We start from the raw sequence: 15,836 nt of genomic DNA on the forward strand, positions 1-15,836 counted from the left end.
ACACTGACTTCTATTTAGCAAGCTTTTATATTTAGCCATTCGCTGACAGCACAGCAGCCCTTGGTTCCAAACTGGGAGCAGAGACAACGCTTCATAGCCCATAGCACAGACTCAGCTAAAGCAGTAGTATAGAAATGGTGCCTTTATTTCCTGAAGCCTATGGTGTAAGCTCCAGGGCAGATTAGGACCTCCTTGCCTAGGAAGGTATCAGGCCCTGCTCGGTGGGCAGCTCTGGGTCTTTCCCCCCATTGACTCTTGAGGGGCTTCGGATTGGCCTGCGGGAGGTGAAGATCTGAAATGCAAGTCTCCACACATCCCTATACCCACGCCCTCCCTGGGGCCTGCCCCTTTCTGTCCCACCACTGTCAGCCTCTATACCTTTGCCTTGGCTGTGCCCTGGTGGGAATGCCCTTTCCCAACAACTATACTCTGAGGACTCCCTGGACCCCCTCCTTGCCTTCCCACCTGCCCCTTTCACAAACCCTCTCTACTCCCTGCCACTTGATTCCAGGGCTCACAAGCTTCTCCTGAGCTGACCCCGTCCTCTTGCTTGCTCTGGGCATTAGCAGTGACCTGCACTCCCAGTTTTTCCAGCTCCTCCTTCAGACTGAACAAAAAGGGGTGGATAGGAGAGTGGGGAGGGGGAGGAGAGGGGGTGAGAAGAGGGTGTGAAGAGAAGAGACCAGGAGACAAGAGATCCCCTCAGCCATTGTTCTTTAGGGCCTGAGGCTGGGGCTTCATGCCCACCTGTCCCTCTTCTGCTGCAGCTGCTGGCACTTCTTCTGCAGCTGCTCATGGCGCTGGGCAATGTCCTCCAGGAGCTCCTGGGCCCTTCTGCTCTCCTCTTCAAACAGATGCCTAAGGGTGGGGCCGTCAGCGCTGGCAGCTTCCTCCTTCTGCCCTATCCGCCCCCTTGTCCCTGTCTTACACTGCAGCTGCTGCCTCCTGGCTGCGGAGGAAGAGCCCCTCACCAATGGCAGAGCAGCCCTTGGCCCCAAACTGGGAGCAGAGACGATGCTTCACATCCTCCAGCTTTGCCTCCACCAGTTTTTCTGCAGCAGAAAGGCACATATGGGCAGGGCAGGGCTGGACAGGGCAGGGCGGGGCAGACCAGAGCCTCTTCATTCTCACCTTCCTTGAGCAACTGCTCCTTGCTGCTGTCCAGGGCACCAATCTCTTGGACAAGCTGCTCTGGCCTCTGAGGTGGTAGAAAGAAGGCCTACGCATATCTCCCGCTCCCCCCCTCCACAATTCTCCTCAGGGAAGCCTACTTGAATATCATCTTTATTCAGCACACCTCACATCCTACTATTCTGGCCCTCCACGCATGCCAGGCACGGTCTAGATTTAGGGCCTCTGCATTCACCATTGCATCTGCTTGGAAATATTTCTCTCTCCCAAGATACCTATGGTGCCATGCTGGAGAGGCTCATGAGGTGGTTAATGTTCAGAAATTTTCCAAGCTTTGAAATCAGCTTTGGTATGAGTATGTATTACAGGCGATACTACAGACATTACAAATCAGGGCTGTCATGTGTATAGCCAGTTACCAGCCCAGCACTGTGGCTCCTCCTCTTCCCACTGTGTGGCCCCCTCACTGAGCCCTTTTCTCCTGATATTCATTCTGTCTGCATATTTTCTGGTTTGGAGGCAAGACTCCCTTGGTGGCAAACATGGATCCCCCTCCACCACCATCGGCACACCTATGACATCTCCAAACACATCTATGGATCTCCTTGATGGGTGACGCTCTTTGGTTCATCAGGATTCCTCCTGACCATTGAAAGGCTCTGAGAAGGCACCATGGATGGATGGGTAGGACCAGCGAAGAAAATGAAACTGGGTGGCAGTGAAGGTGGTGATGAGGGTCTGACTACAGGAGATTTTGATATATGGCCATCAGGGCTTGCTCGGGAACTGGGTGTGGCAGATGAGAGGAAGGAAGCCTAGAGAATGACCCTGAATTTGGGCCTTGGTTCTGTGAAGGAAGATGGGGAAGGTGGAAGGAGTGGCTTTGAGTGACTCACGTGGAATTCCCAGAGGTCCTTGTGTTGTCCCATGAGGTCCTCCAACTGTCCCTCGAAATCCAATCTAGGGCCGACCACACAGGATGCGAGGTTATGGGTAAAGATTACCCCAACCTGGCCCAGGCATGTGGTCTTCATGCACAGTTCTGGGGCAGGGGCAGGGTGTTGCCCATGCTCTTTGTTCTGCTTGGAGGAATTTCACCACCTTTATCGTCTGAGCCTTAGTTCAGCCAGTTGCTCTTCTAGCTCTCACCCCTGGTATCACCCCCCTGCCAACTTGCAACCCATTCCAGTGCCCAGCCCCCAGCCCCCAGCCTCAGGTCTTGGGATTTACCTCAGCTGTCTCTGTTTTTTCTTCTCTTCCTCAATCTGGGAGTTCAGAGCAGAAATTCGCTCCCTGCACTCCTGTAGCAGTGTCTGCTTCCTGGGAAGAGGTAAGGCAGTCCTCAGTCATGCTCTCTGAATGACTCCCAGGAGGGGGTTGGGGTGAGAGTTCTACCTTTGAAGACGACCTGCAGATGGGGGTCCTTCTCTGTCACTTCATGGGGGGGACATGAGTACATGCCCTTTGAAAATATCTATGTGAGGGTCAGGGAGATCAGCATAGACATGGTCCAGTACAGAAGCACACACGTATGTTCATCTCATCTGAATTTCTCAAACAGTTCCAATCTTAGGATGTCAGGGACTGGAGCCTCTGGCCACAAAAGGAGCTAATTAAGTGTTCAGGGGTATGAGAGATGGATGCACAGATAGCTGGGAGGATGGAAGGACAATGGATGACTGGAGATGACTGAGTGGAAAAGACAGCCAAGGAGCCAGTGAAAAGAGTAAAAGGTATAAAATAAAAACCAGGTGAAGGGATTTACTTGGTATTCTAGCAAAAGAATGATTGCCCCAGTGAGGGAGAGCACCCACCACACGACTGCCTACTGAGGAGCTGAGGCGAGCAGATGCACATCTGGCCTTCCAGTTGACAGGGAGAAAATGAGAGCCGCAGTCTAAGACATTTCACTTACTTTCCTTACCAGAATGAAGAGTAGAGCAAGGCAGAGCGAGGCCCAGGTGGAAATCTTACCTCTCTGCCTCACCTTCCTTCTCCTGGCAGTGGAGCCGGAGGATCCTCAAGGTCTCTGCAGGGAGAGGAACCGATGGCACCGTGAGAGCCTATCAACACGTCAGGTTTTTGGAGGTAAGTTACATTACATGCGGTCTTGTGGACACGGGATAAGACCTTGTCATTTACTGTAAGTTCAGTGGAAGCCAAAGGAGGGATGTACACTGATTCAGGTTTCAAAAGGATTCGGCTAGTGTGCACAGAGGGAGCTTGCACAGGGTGTCACAGGCAGAAGCCTGGGGAAATTGTAGCTGCAATTACCTTGCTTTTTGCTCAAGATCTCTTTCAGGCGCACCTTCTCTCCAATCACTGGAAAACACAGTAACACATTCAGGCATCAGGGACCACACACGGCATGTTCAGGGACTGGGCTTGCCCACAGTCAACATTCATCATTTGGTATGGCCCTACCCCAAAACAGAAATGTGGACCCCTCTAGGAAAACCCCCTCTCCTCTTGTGTCCACATTCCCTGTGAGCACCAAAGAGCCCTGATGTTGATAAAGGCTGCCTGTGAGGTCCCTGAAGAATGCAGCTGTGTTTACAAGAAAGGGAGAAAAAAAGGATATAAACCATCATATAAAGATGGCAAGGACTATGAAGAACCACTGAAGGGAACAGAACCAGGTGGGGCAGGGCACTGTCTTCAGATGGGATGACTGGGGATGGTCTGAGAATGGAACATTCAAGCTGAGAACTGAATAATGATGTAAAGCAGGGGTCCCCAAACTTTTTACACAGGGGGCCAGTTCACTGTCTCTCAGACCGTTGGAGGGCCGGACTATAAAAAAACTATGAACAAATCCCTATGCACATGGCACATATCTTATTTTAAAGTAAAAAAACAAAATGGGAACAAATACAATATTTAAAATAAAGAACAAGTAAATTTAAATCAACAAACTGACCAGTATTTTAATGGGAACTATGCTCCTCTCACTGACCACCGATGAAAGAGGTTCCCCTTCCGTAAGTGTGGTGGGGCAGGATAAATGGCCTCAGGGGGCCACATGTGGCCCACATGCCATAGTTTGGGGACCCCTGATGTAAAGCAACAGGAATCTATGTTATCTGGGGAGACGGTCTAGCACAGGCCCTGAGGTGGATGTATGCTTGGAGGGTGTTTTGGGAACACTGTCACCCAGAATAAGCGAGGGGGTTTGGCGGGACCTGAGGCTGGCGAGGGAACAGAGGCTCTTGGCCACAGCAAGGATGCAGTGTCTGGAATACTGGGTTCAGGGAGGCATGTCACACTCACATGAGTCCAGTTCCTTTTGCAGGGCCTCCCAGACAGTCCGGGCTTCTCCCAGCTCCTCACTGGCTTTCTTTTTAGCTGTGCCCAAGAGCAGGGTAGACATTGTGTAAAAGCTGCACCATTCCTTACAGTAACATTTCACACTGTGTTCAAGCAAACCTAGAGCGGCCCTGATTTTACAGAGCAAAAAATAGAGGCTGCCAGAGGTTTTCTTGTTGGACACTGTTGGCAGCAGGGCCAGGTTAATGGACACACAATTGGATGGATATGTGCTTGGTTTCATGCTCTGCTGTTGCTGTGGTGAAATACTCAGTGATTTCTGAACACATTCATTTTACACGGGGCCCTGCAAATCATATAGCCGCTGGCTGACAGGCTAAGTTTCCTGAGCTCACCTTGCTGAACCTCGTTAATGCGGTTAATCAGGACCTCAACCCTGGGCTCTAGACTTCCTGCTGAAGAGAGGAAGAGAAGTTGAGTGAAGATGACCGGGCAGGCAGAGGTGGTGGGGTCCCTCCAGGGGCTCACACTCCAGGTAGGGAACACAAGAACAGATAAATCAAGATACCAACTCAGGCTTTGGTAACTGCAGTCAAGAGAAATAGAGGGCAGGGGATTAAAGACTGAAGGAGTGGGACATGCTTCCTCAGATATGGGAAGGCCTTTTGAGGGCCCCAAACCAAGTGAGGGGCAGACCCTGAACTTCTTGGGCAGGAGTGGGAGGCAGTCACCACAGAGGTCTTCCCTGAGATGGCAACATGGCTGGGAGGAGCCTGGAGAGCAAGCAGAGCAGCAGAGGTGAGGTGCAGGGACAGGAGGTGAAGGTGAAAACCTGGGTTTAACTGAGTGCAGTGGGAGTCAAATCGGTGGCCAGCGAGGGTGTTGCAACTGGGTTTTGGGAAAAGGTTTTGTCTGCTATTCCCTTTTATTACAAATTTGGATCATGGGTCCATATTTTTATTTCAAAGAACTAAGTTCTGAAAGTAAAAGTGAATGAGTTAATTCCCCAATGTCATAAACTGTGGGGCCTGGAACTGAATCCACTTGTCTGAGCTTCAGTTATCAAGGAGACATATGACCTTTCTGCAATTTCTTCACCATTTCCATCAAGTCTTCAATCTTCTGTGAGCCCTGGAACTGCCCTGTGAAGACAAACAGAGCATTTCAGAATCCTGTTGGAGTGAGAGGCTGGAAGCAGGATCCAACACCCTGGGCTGGGACTGAGGGGAGCTGATGGCACTTCTCCAGCCAGTATTGTGCCCTGCTCCTTGTCCTGAGGTGGACACCAGAGAGAAATTGAGCCCCACTGTGCTCAATTTTTCCTAAAGGGTAAAATGTCACGATGGACAAACCCTTACTAACAATTAGAGTGTGGAAAGGGATGCATGCTCACTGGTGATACTGTTCAAGGCTGGGTCAAAACTCGGATGTACTGATGCAAAAGAAGCAGGGAGGAACAGCAGAAACTGGAGTCCTGGCCAGTTGGCTCCATCGGTTGGAGCATTCACCGGAAACACCAAACTGCGGTCCCACCCAGGTCAGGGAACATAATGGAGGGGACCAATGAACGCACTACTAACCAGCGAACAACCCATCATATGGAGAAGCTAAGCAATCATTTCCACAGGACAGGGGAGAAAAAACAAGAGCAGTTAATTAAATATTACACAAATGACCAATAAATATCTGAGAAGATGCACAACATTAATTAGAATTACAGGAATGAAAATAACGTGTTGTGCCCAGCAGGCGGGTAAAGATGAGCTAGTGTGACAACACCAGTGTTTGCAATGACGTGGGTGTAGCCTCGCACCTGCCGATGTCAAAGCGGGGACAACCTGACCTTCCCAGCCGAGAGGCTGGCATTCACCCTATCGCAGGGGCACCGCGCATCCGCAACCGCGTTCCCCGGGCCTGACTTCCGCCTACGAACCGAAAACCAGGAACGCGCTTCCGGTTCATACGTCACTTCCGCGTGCAGTTATGTTGGTGAGAGTTGATGTCTCTCGTGACCCACAAACGACTTTTAGGGTTCGTTTGAGCGGTCTGGGGTCCCTGTCTAGCGCTCGGCTAGGAAGCACAGACGGGAGTCTGCCGCTATCTGCGGAGCGAGCCCACAGTGTGTCGCAAGAGCCCCCAGTTTTCGTATTTTAAAATCATTTCAAATTTACGTAAAAGCTGCGGAAGCAGAACCCACAGCTCCCGGACGCCCTCTCCCCGGCGCCCGGTCTGTGAGGCTGCGTAGCAGCCACAACGTGCGAAACCGTCCCGCCCGACGCGGACGCCGAGGGCAGCGCACTGGCCCTCCGTGAGGCCAGCACGGCCGGAGAACGAGCCGTCAGTGCCGGACACTCACGCCTAACCCACAGGCCACGCGGGAACTGCGGAGCCCGCGGCTGGCTCCTGCGTGCGCCTCCGAAGCCAACACCCTTCATCGAAGTCAGATGCCCTTGTGCGCTGCCATGCCGAGCTGATGGCCACGCTCCCGCGGGCTCGGCGGGGCCGGCTGCCCAGAGGGCGCCGAGAGGAGGCCGCCCGCGCTCCCGCCCGCTTCCTGACGGAGGCCCGCGCCGCCTAGCACTACCTCCGGCCTGCCTAGCCTGGCCCTCCGCTCCAGCGGGCTCTGCCCTCGAGGGCCCGGGCCACCCCGCCATCTCCTCTCAGCTCGCGGGCTCCCAGCGTTTGGCGCCTCTGCGGAGATTGGACGAAAACCACGCAGCGCAGGAGGTTGGCAGCGCGCCTGCGCAATACGCCCCCGCGCCACCATCTGGTGAGGGGTGACAGCGGTCCACGCTTCTGGGCATGCGCTACAGAGCTTGCCGAAAGCCACCCACCCAGGTTCAGGGCGGAAGAAGAGAGGGCCGTGTGCAGATTTCCTGGGTGGTCCTTGGCTAGTATGAGGAGTTTGTGATCTGCGCGGGTGTACGGGCCCACTCTAGGGCTTTCTCTTCTGCTCTTACTGCCCCTCGCTGCCAGCATAGGTCCCTGGCCTTGCAACCAGGGCTGGCATTCAAGTCATTTAACAATGCATTCTCTGCCCTAATGACCAGTTTATGTATAAGAAAAAGTACCAAAAGGTAGTTTATTATTTCATGCATTTAGTACTTAAATACTAAAGAGGTACACAAAACTAGATTATAAGAGTTCTAAAGTATTAATGAAAAAATATTAACTAATACCTGACATAAAACAATAAAACTGTTATTTAGGATATTTCCAATGACATCTTGGCAGCCCCTTGGTTGTTTGGCACTTTTTCTCCTTATGTTTGTTTACTGAAGTAACAAACACGAGGGAATTAAAATGTATTTCATCAAAGGTATAATGAGATTTATGAAATAAATAAATTACAAGCATAATTTCATCAAATTTTTTTCACCTGTGGACAGAATGAACATTAATTAATACGGGGGGCTTAGAATACACTGTTGCGCTGCCGTCAAGTGGAGCCATCTTCCTGCTGCGTCATCCGTTTTCTGCCGGCTTGTGTCGTGGAGGAGACAATGGCTTTTCTGTAGCAGTTTCTCCACGACCGGCCCTTGGCTTCGTGGCTGAGAGGCAGGTGTGGTAGTGGCGGCAAGCATCAGCATCCTGGTTGTGAGATGAAGTTTTCAGTCAACAAACCCTGCGGGTTTGCTGCCTCCCCGACTGTGGTGGACGCCCCCATGCGAGGCTGGTCTGGGGGTGTGATGCTGACAGCTGCTCCTGAGGGACCATCAAGGGCACATGTCTACAGCATGTCCCGCAATTCTAACTCTGGTGTCACAGTTCTAAGCCCTGGAAACAAAAGGAGACCTGAAAGAGATGCCAGAAGTAACAATTCCTCACGAGTGCGTGGGTGCTTCAGGTATTCGCTCGTTTGTTTTCTCACCGTAATCCTGCAAGCTGTTGAGACCCAGGTGCCCGGCTGTTAAGACCAGGAAGAGTGCAAGCTACTCTCTCTCAAAACCCAAAGGTGCTGAGGGGAATTTTCCCAAACTGCACAGAATCACAGACATCAGCGGAGCACGTGGTCTGAGGCTTGGCCATGGAACTCATGAATACCAGTCGACTTTGGTGTTGCCCAGACCCTTCGCTGGACGAATCCCAGATGTTGAATCAATTACATTATCAGGCCCCCACTGGCCACCCCGCTGGCTTTCCATATGGACAGCATTCTGTGTACCTGTCAGCTGAAGCATCCTCTTCTCACTGCCCCTAACCAGGGAGGCATGTTTCAGTCAAGGGCCCTTGACCAGTACCAAATGGCCCACGGACCGGTACCGGTCCACAGCCTGAGGGTTGGGGACCACTGCTGTAAAGGTCAAGCTGGCCCCCGAAGAATAGTGCAGTAACATTCCGGGAGATTCACAAGAACCTCAAGTTTTAAAGTTGTTGTTGAAGTTACTGAAGAAGAGATAGTAGTTTGGGAGTATATATGTGAAATTTTTGAATAACTTTAGATTCCTGAATGTTGGAAACAGGAAAACGGTAGAGTGCCCTTGTAATTTGGCCTCCCAGCTCTTTTAGTAAGCTTTCAATTAAAACAAATTTTCTAAAAAAAAAAAAAAAAAAAAGAATACACTGTTGCACAGATGAACATTAAAAAAGAGTAAGGAATGTAAATGTGTGATTTTCACATTGAGTGGCTGCCCAGGCGCCCACCTTAGAGAGAACCCTGATGAGAAGTACCATTTTCACTACCCATTTGCTGAACTCCACAAAATATTAGTCATCGTTCTGCTGAAACAGTGTGAACTGGCTCAGTCCCACCACTGCTTGCAACACGTGCTCCTGTGCCTTCCACCGGGGAGCTGAGCTCTCTTGCCAACTCTGCCAAGCTCCTCACTGCGTATACTGTAGGTTCACCATCATCCATGACTGCACAGGCATTCTGGAACGAGGCAGACTGTGTTGGCCCCACAGGACTAGTCTTGGCAGCTCTTCTTAGTTGGATGGAGAGTGAAAGGGTGGAGCAAGATCCTCCTTAACCCAGCTTGATCCCAAGGCTGGTCTTGCTCCTTGAGGACAGGGAGGGGCTGGAGATGGGGCCAAGGGGGTAAACTCTGTTGGGATCTGTGAGGAGGTCAGGGGGCATGTGGGAACAGCCTGCCTGAAGGGAGGAGGATGTCCTGCTGGTGCTGCTCAGGTGGTCACGTGGGATTGCACAGGTGGAGGTGGAGGCAAGGCTTCAGAGGAGCCACTGCCCACCCAGTATGGCAGGGCTCAAGGGAAGTGGACATAGGTGCAGGTGGGGCAGGATAAAGTTCTGTTAACTAAACAAGCCTGTGTTCAAGTTGCCCATCGCTGCTGAACCAATGACAGAGATATGAATTGAGTGGAATAAGAATGTTTTTAATCAAATTGCCAGCAGCATGAGAAGGCAGGGACTCTGCATCCAAAGACTGTGTTAACAACCTCGGCTGACTGGCTGCTTTATATGTCTTTTGGGAGGTTAGTAATTTATTATAGATCATGCAGTTAGTCATGTAGCAGTTCCTGGGAGGTGGGAGTTAGGTTTGAAGGGCTGCTTCCCTGGAACATCCTTCTGCTGGTAGCACTGGTGTCCTTTTTGTTATCTCTGGAACTGTCAGGGTCTGGGGCTTCTGGGAGTTATCTGTGCCTCGGGGGAAAAGGCAGCAAGAGAGATTCCCTGAATTGGCAACAGTGATTCCCTGCATTCTTTAGAAACAAAGTAAAGATTAAGATTTGCCTTAACCCCTTACAGGAAATTCTATGACAACTGTTACAATTATTGAGACTTAAGCCCTTCCATTTTCAGCCTGTTCACTGTATACAAAGTCTGTTCTGTGACATGCCAGCCATAAGGAGTTTTGAGCACTGCATGTACAATGCTCTGCTCAAAGAGCCAAGTCTCAGTTTCCCTTATCTGTAGACTGGGAATAGTAATAATAAACAAGAAGGATTATGTCACTGAATATTTTACACAGCCCGACAACACCCAACCTGACCAGGCACCCCTCACTTACTCTGCTGTATCCACCAGCCTTCTTCCTCAAGGGGGCTTAAATCCACATCCGGCCTTTGCAAATCATAAATTATTTGATAGTGCTTTTCTTAGTGGTTACAGGAACCATTGAGGCACCTTGTAAGGCCAGGAGCCATCATCGTGACCATTCACATGCAGGTTCCCATTGGATTCGGGCAGGCGATAAAGAAATGGCGGAGTCAGAGGATGGGGGGCCATCCTATTTATTGGTGTCTCACCAAGACAGGCAAACCACAAAAGAAGACAAGGGAAAAGCAGAAAACCAGCTCTTCCCATGAAGGGCAAGGGATCAGGGGAGCCCCTGCAATTGTGATAGCAGGAACTGTGTGTCTGAGCTCCTTGTCTGTCCCACTTTATAGTGTAGAAAACCAAAATCCCTTAATCCAATATACAAACAAGGAAGTCTCCGATACAAAGTCACTTATCCAAGGCATAATTGGATTTCTCATGAGCGTGCACCACCCAGATCATACAATCAGTCAAGGGTGTGGGGAAAAGCTTAGTCCCAAAACCAAACCTCAGGCTACAACAACCTGGCCTGCTTATAGCCTGTCCCCCACACCCATTATAAGTCACAAGCGAGCAAACATATATATCATGTTTACAAACTTATTTGACCAACATTCCACCCCTTTTGCTCGCTTTACAATCTAAACCACAGGCATCTTCCATGATGGTCACTGTGCAAAGAGTAGGATACATTGCATAAACAGAAATAGTACCAACTACAGCAATAGGATTAACAGATCAAAAACTATGGGCGAAATGAGAGAGCTGTCAGTGGCACCAAGAGAGGCAAATCTTTTCCCTCTGGCAGAATACAGGCCAGAGTTTTATCTGCAGACAGCACTGTAGCTGGCACCAGAGGCCGCACTGAGCGGGCGTACCAAACCTTATTGGCCAATACACCAGCATCTGCTGGTTCTATGTGTAGTAAAATAGGGGAACTCATTATTGGCCATAAAGAAATTACAAAGGTGCCCTTCAAAATGCTGTCCCCTTGAGCACTCAAGGGATAATACACTTCTACCTTAGGTGGCCAGGTGCTGGTTGCCCAAGGAGTTAACTGGAGGTCCACCTCTAACCCCTTTCCCCATGGTGCCAACAAGGCCACCCATCTCAGATGGGGGGCCTGTACAGTCCAGGGCCAAGTCCATTGAAGCCGTTGTCCTTTAAGAAGGGCTGTTGGAGCAGGCAAGAGCACGTTGCCCTGCTGTCCGAAACCTGGCTTGAGTAAAATGTCCTTAGTGCGTATCTGCAACTGAATAGGGGCAGCTGTCCGATGCAGGAGGGCCTCTACTGGAGCTGGGCTTCCCCGTCGAGGTCGCTCATTCGAAATCCGAAGTACTGTCCATAAGCGGCGTGTCCATCCAGTAAGAGAGCCGGTGCCCCCCTCCTGTCGCAGTCCCTGCTTTAAGAGTCCATTATAACGCTCAATGATGCCAGCAGCCTGGGGGTGGTAGGGAACATGGTACTTCCAGTCCACCCCCAGCTTTTGAGCCCATTGCCTCACCATTGAACCAGTGAAGTGGGTACCATTGTCACTTTCAAGGACCAGCGGTCGCCCGTATGCAGCACTCAGGCGGTCCAGAGCCTGTATGACTGCCCTCTGGTCAGGGTTACGAGCGGGGTAAGCAGCAAGCAGCCCGGTGGCAGTATCTACACAAGTGACTGCATACTGGTACCCTTCTGACTTTGGTAAGAGTCCAATGATGTCTATCTGCCATCGTGTCAGTGGGACATGACCCCTCTGGATCTGTCCAGGTGACACCAGTGGTCTCCGAGGGTGTTCCTTGGAACATACTGCACATTGCTCACAGGCTGCAAGTACCTCTGCATAGGACACAGGCAAGTTCCAAGCCTTAATCAAGTCTACCCACATCTGCGTTCGGGTAACCTTTACAGGCCCGTTTCCCTTGTTAGTTGGGGGGGAAACATAGGCAGCAGCCCTCACTGCTTTATGATCCCGAGCGGCCTCCAGCTCTCCCAAATCTGCTACCATCTGTGTAACTGCATTGATGGGCTGCCCCACATAGGGGCCCAAGATAGCCACAAGTGACCCAAAAAGGGCTGACGGGGCGCTAGCAAGGACAAATTCCCTCATTTTGGCCGTAAACACTTCTTCGTCTGGCCCACGAGACCCAGGGTTGAAAACAGCATTCTTCATACCTAGTTCTCGAAGGACCTTTACTAACTCACTGTAGCACTGCCACCGACTCATTGCCCCCGGCAGATCTCCAGCATTATGCCAGACCATACGAATGGCAGCCATCACCCATTCTAATAGGGTATGGTCTCCTGGGTTGCCATGGCAGTTCTGAAGATGCTGCCTCAAGGAAGAGTGTGTGGTAATGGCAGCCAATTTCTCCATCTCTGTTCCGGAGAGCATGATGCCATCCACCCCTATATCCCATAATCGTAGTAACCAGGCTACCAGGGATTCAGTAGGTTTCTGCCTAAATTGTGCCCCCAACTCCATCAGCTCTGCCTGGGTATAGGGCCGGACCACAGAGTGTTCCATTACCTGGGCAGGAGGCTGTGGCTGCCCCTGAGGGACTCTTTGTTGCTGGGTTTTTACCTTCTTGGCGACAACTGGTCGGGCTCTCAGTGTGCGTATGGCAGCTTCAGCCTGAGCCTTCTCATCCTCAGAAGAGGAGTCGCAAGCGCCTGCTCCCGCTGACTCAAAGCCAATCCACCGGCACGGATGCTGCTGCTCCTTTGGTGACCGTTTAGGCTCCTGTGGCTGCTGGCTTTTGGCCAGAAGCTGAGACTCGAGCTCTTGAATCCGGAGTTGTTTCTCCAACAACTGCCGGTGAAGACGTTCAGCTTCCAGGGTAAACTGCAACTCTCGAACCCGTAATTCCTTCTCCAGTGCTCGCTCCAGTTCCAGCCTTTTCTGCCGTTCTATTTGCAATTCATGCTGAAGCTTTTGACCTTGGGCAGTTTCCTCTTGAGTAAAAAACATGTAGCCCATGGCCCCTAAAAGGACAGCCATGGGGAGCCAGAGCAGCAACCAGTACTCTATCCCACCCATCAAGGGTGGTGGCTCCATACCAATCTCTGAATCCTGCCGGAAACTACGCCAGTTGTAAGGCCAGGAGCTGTCATTGTGATCATTCACATGCAGGTTCCCATTGGATTCGGGCAGGCGATAAAGAAATGGCGGAGTCAGAGGATGGGGGGCCATCCTATTTATTGGTGTCTCACCAAGACAGGCAAACCACAAAAGAAGACAAGGGAAAAGCAGAAAACCAGCTCTTCCCATGAAGGGCAAGGGATCAGGGGAGCCCCTGCAATTGTGATAGCAGGAACTGTGTGTCTGAGCTCCTGGTCTGTCCCACTTTATAGTGTAGAAAACCAAAATCCCTTAATCCAATATACAAACAAGGAAGTCTCCGAAACAAAGTCATAATTGGATTTCTCATGAGCGTGCACCACCCAGATCATACAATCAGTCAAGGGTGTGGGGAAAAGCTTAGTCCCAAAACCAAACCTCAGGCTACAACAACCTGGCCTGCTTATAGCCTGTCCCCCACACCCATTATAAGTCACAAGCGAGCAAACATATATATCATGTTTACAAACTTATTTGACCAACACACCTTAAAATAGATAGTGTCTGTAAAGCCAGCAGCCAGGGCTGCCATCACAGCAGCCAGTCCTATGCAGGTCCGCATTGGATTCAGACAGTCGGTAAAGAAACAACGGAGCCACAAACTGGTGGGCCATAGTCTTTAATTCTAGCTTGCACCCGGCGGGCAAGTAAAAAACATACACTGGGCTCCAAAACCCACTCACATTCAGTGCTCACAAAGCCACTGACTTATCCAAATTTCCTAGAATCAAAGTGTAAAGCCAGTATTCACGGCCAGGGCCACTATCACAGCAGCCTTCTGGCCCATGCAGGTTCGCAGTGGATTCGGACAGTCGGTAAAGAAACAACAGAGCCAAAAACTGGTGGGCCATAGTCTTTAATCCTAACTTGCACTCGGCAGGCAAGCAAAAAACACACACTGGGCTCCAAAACCCATTCACATTCAGTGCTCACAAAGCTACTGACTTATCCGAGTTTCCTAGAATCAAAGGTTTCTAGCTCACCAGCCTTATTCTCCTCAGTTCCCCATCTCCTTCCTTATCCCAGATACAAACTCTACACAAACTGGCATCTCACTCAGCACTCCGCCATCTTGGCTGCTTCTCCTGGCCTCCTCCATGTGGCCTCCTTCTGCTCTCTGCTCTGCTCTCTCCTCTAATGATAATCTCAGGAGCCAAGAGCACAAACTCCCACTCCATCCCCATTTTATAGTGTAGAAATCCAAACCCTTAATCCAATATACAAAATAGGGAAGTCTCTAATACAAAGTCACTTTCTGAGGCATGATTGGATTGTACCACCCCACATCAAAAAGAGTGGGAAAGGCTTAATCCCAAAACCAAGCCCCAGGTTACAAGGATCCCCAACACACATTAATATCACCTGGGTGACGGCCTCCACGTGGGTGGCGTCATCTTTAACAAAGTGAGCATAATATACTTTATCCGCCCAACACAAAGGTTTCTAGCTCACCAGCCTTATTCTCCTCAGTTCCCCATCTCCTTCCTTATCCCAGATACAAACTCTACACAAACTGGCATCTCACTCAGCACTCCGCCATCTTGGCTGCTTTCCCTGGCCTACTCCACATGGCCTCCTTCTGCTCTCTGCTCTGCTCTCTCCTCTAATGATAACCTCAGGAACCAAGAGGGCAAACTCTCGTTCTGCCCCCATTTTATATTGTAGCTTCACAACCTCTAATCCAATATACAAAGTAGGGAAGTCCCTAATACAAAGTCACTTCTCTGAGGCATGATTGGATTGTACCACCCCACATCAAAAAGGGTGGGAAAGGCTCTTAATCCCAAAACCAAGCCCCAGGCTACAAGGATTCTCAACACACATTAATATCACCTGGGTGACGGCCTCCTCGTGGGCAGCATAATCTTTAACAAAGTGAGCATAATACATTTTATCTGCCCAACAGTGTCCTATTAAGAAAAATACAAAGGGAAGACAAGATGGTGCTGGAGTAGGTGGACATACCAACATCTACCTCCCAGAAACAAAGTGGATTACAAACTAATTTTAAGAACAATCATCTGGAAAAACCAACTTTGGACTAAACTAAGAGGACTCTTCAACCAAGGAACACTGAAGAGGCCACACTGAGACTGGTAGGAAAAGCGGAAACACGGAGAGGGCTGCCCAGCTCCCCTAAGCGAATGGCAGCCGGGAGAGACTCGCGTGGCGGGAAGTGAGTTTAGCAGAGAGGGGAGGGTCCTGAGCCCCAGGAACAAAGCCCCAGCCTGCAGCCCCAGAGCCCAGAAGAGGCGTAAGGACAGTATTTAGCTGTTAACAAGACAGGATACTGTTTGTGAGAAAGAGTCTGATTTTCAGACCCAGGATTCTTCT

At 50.6% G+C, this 15,836-nt stretch overlaps 1 protein-coding gene across 1 annotated transcript; it reads right to left on the bottom strand.

Moving 5' to 3' along the window:
* Positions 1-387: 387 nt before the first annotated feature.
* Positions 388-7,052, bottom strand: SYCE1 (synaptonemal complex central element protein 1). Its single transcript, XM_066239543.1, has 12 exons — positions 6,983-7,052; positions 5,478-5,540; positions 4,794-4,853; positions 4,402-4,476; positions 3,406-3,453; positions 3,106-3,160; positions 2,362-2,451; positions 2,028-2,091; positions 1,132-1,198; positions 929-1,052; positions 748-858; positions 388-607 (listed from the first exon to the last, which is right to left on the bottom strand). The coding sequence occupies exons 1-12, from the start codon at positions 7,050-7,052 to the stop codon at positions 475-477; spliced, it is 960 nt and encodes a 319-aa protein (XP_066095640.1). The 3' UTR covers positions 388-474.
* Between the last annotated feature and the right edge of the window lie 8,784 nt (positions 7,053-15,836).

This window comes from Saccopteryx bilineata, chromosome 7 (assembly GCF_036850765.1).
Source record: "Saccopteryx bilineata isolate mSacBil1 chromosome 7, mSacBil1_pri_phased_curated, whole genome shotgun sequence".
Classification (NCBI taxonomy): domain Eukaryota; kingdom Metazoa; phylum Chordata; class Mammalia; order Chiroptera; family Emballonuridae; genus Saccopteryx; species Saccopteryx bilineata.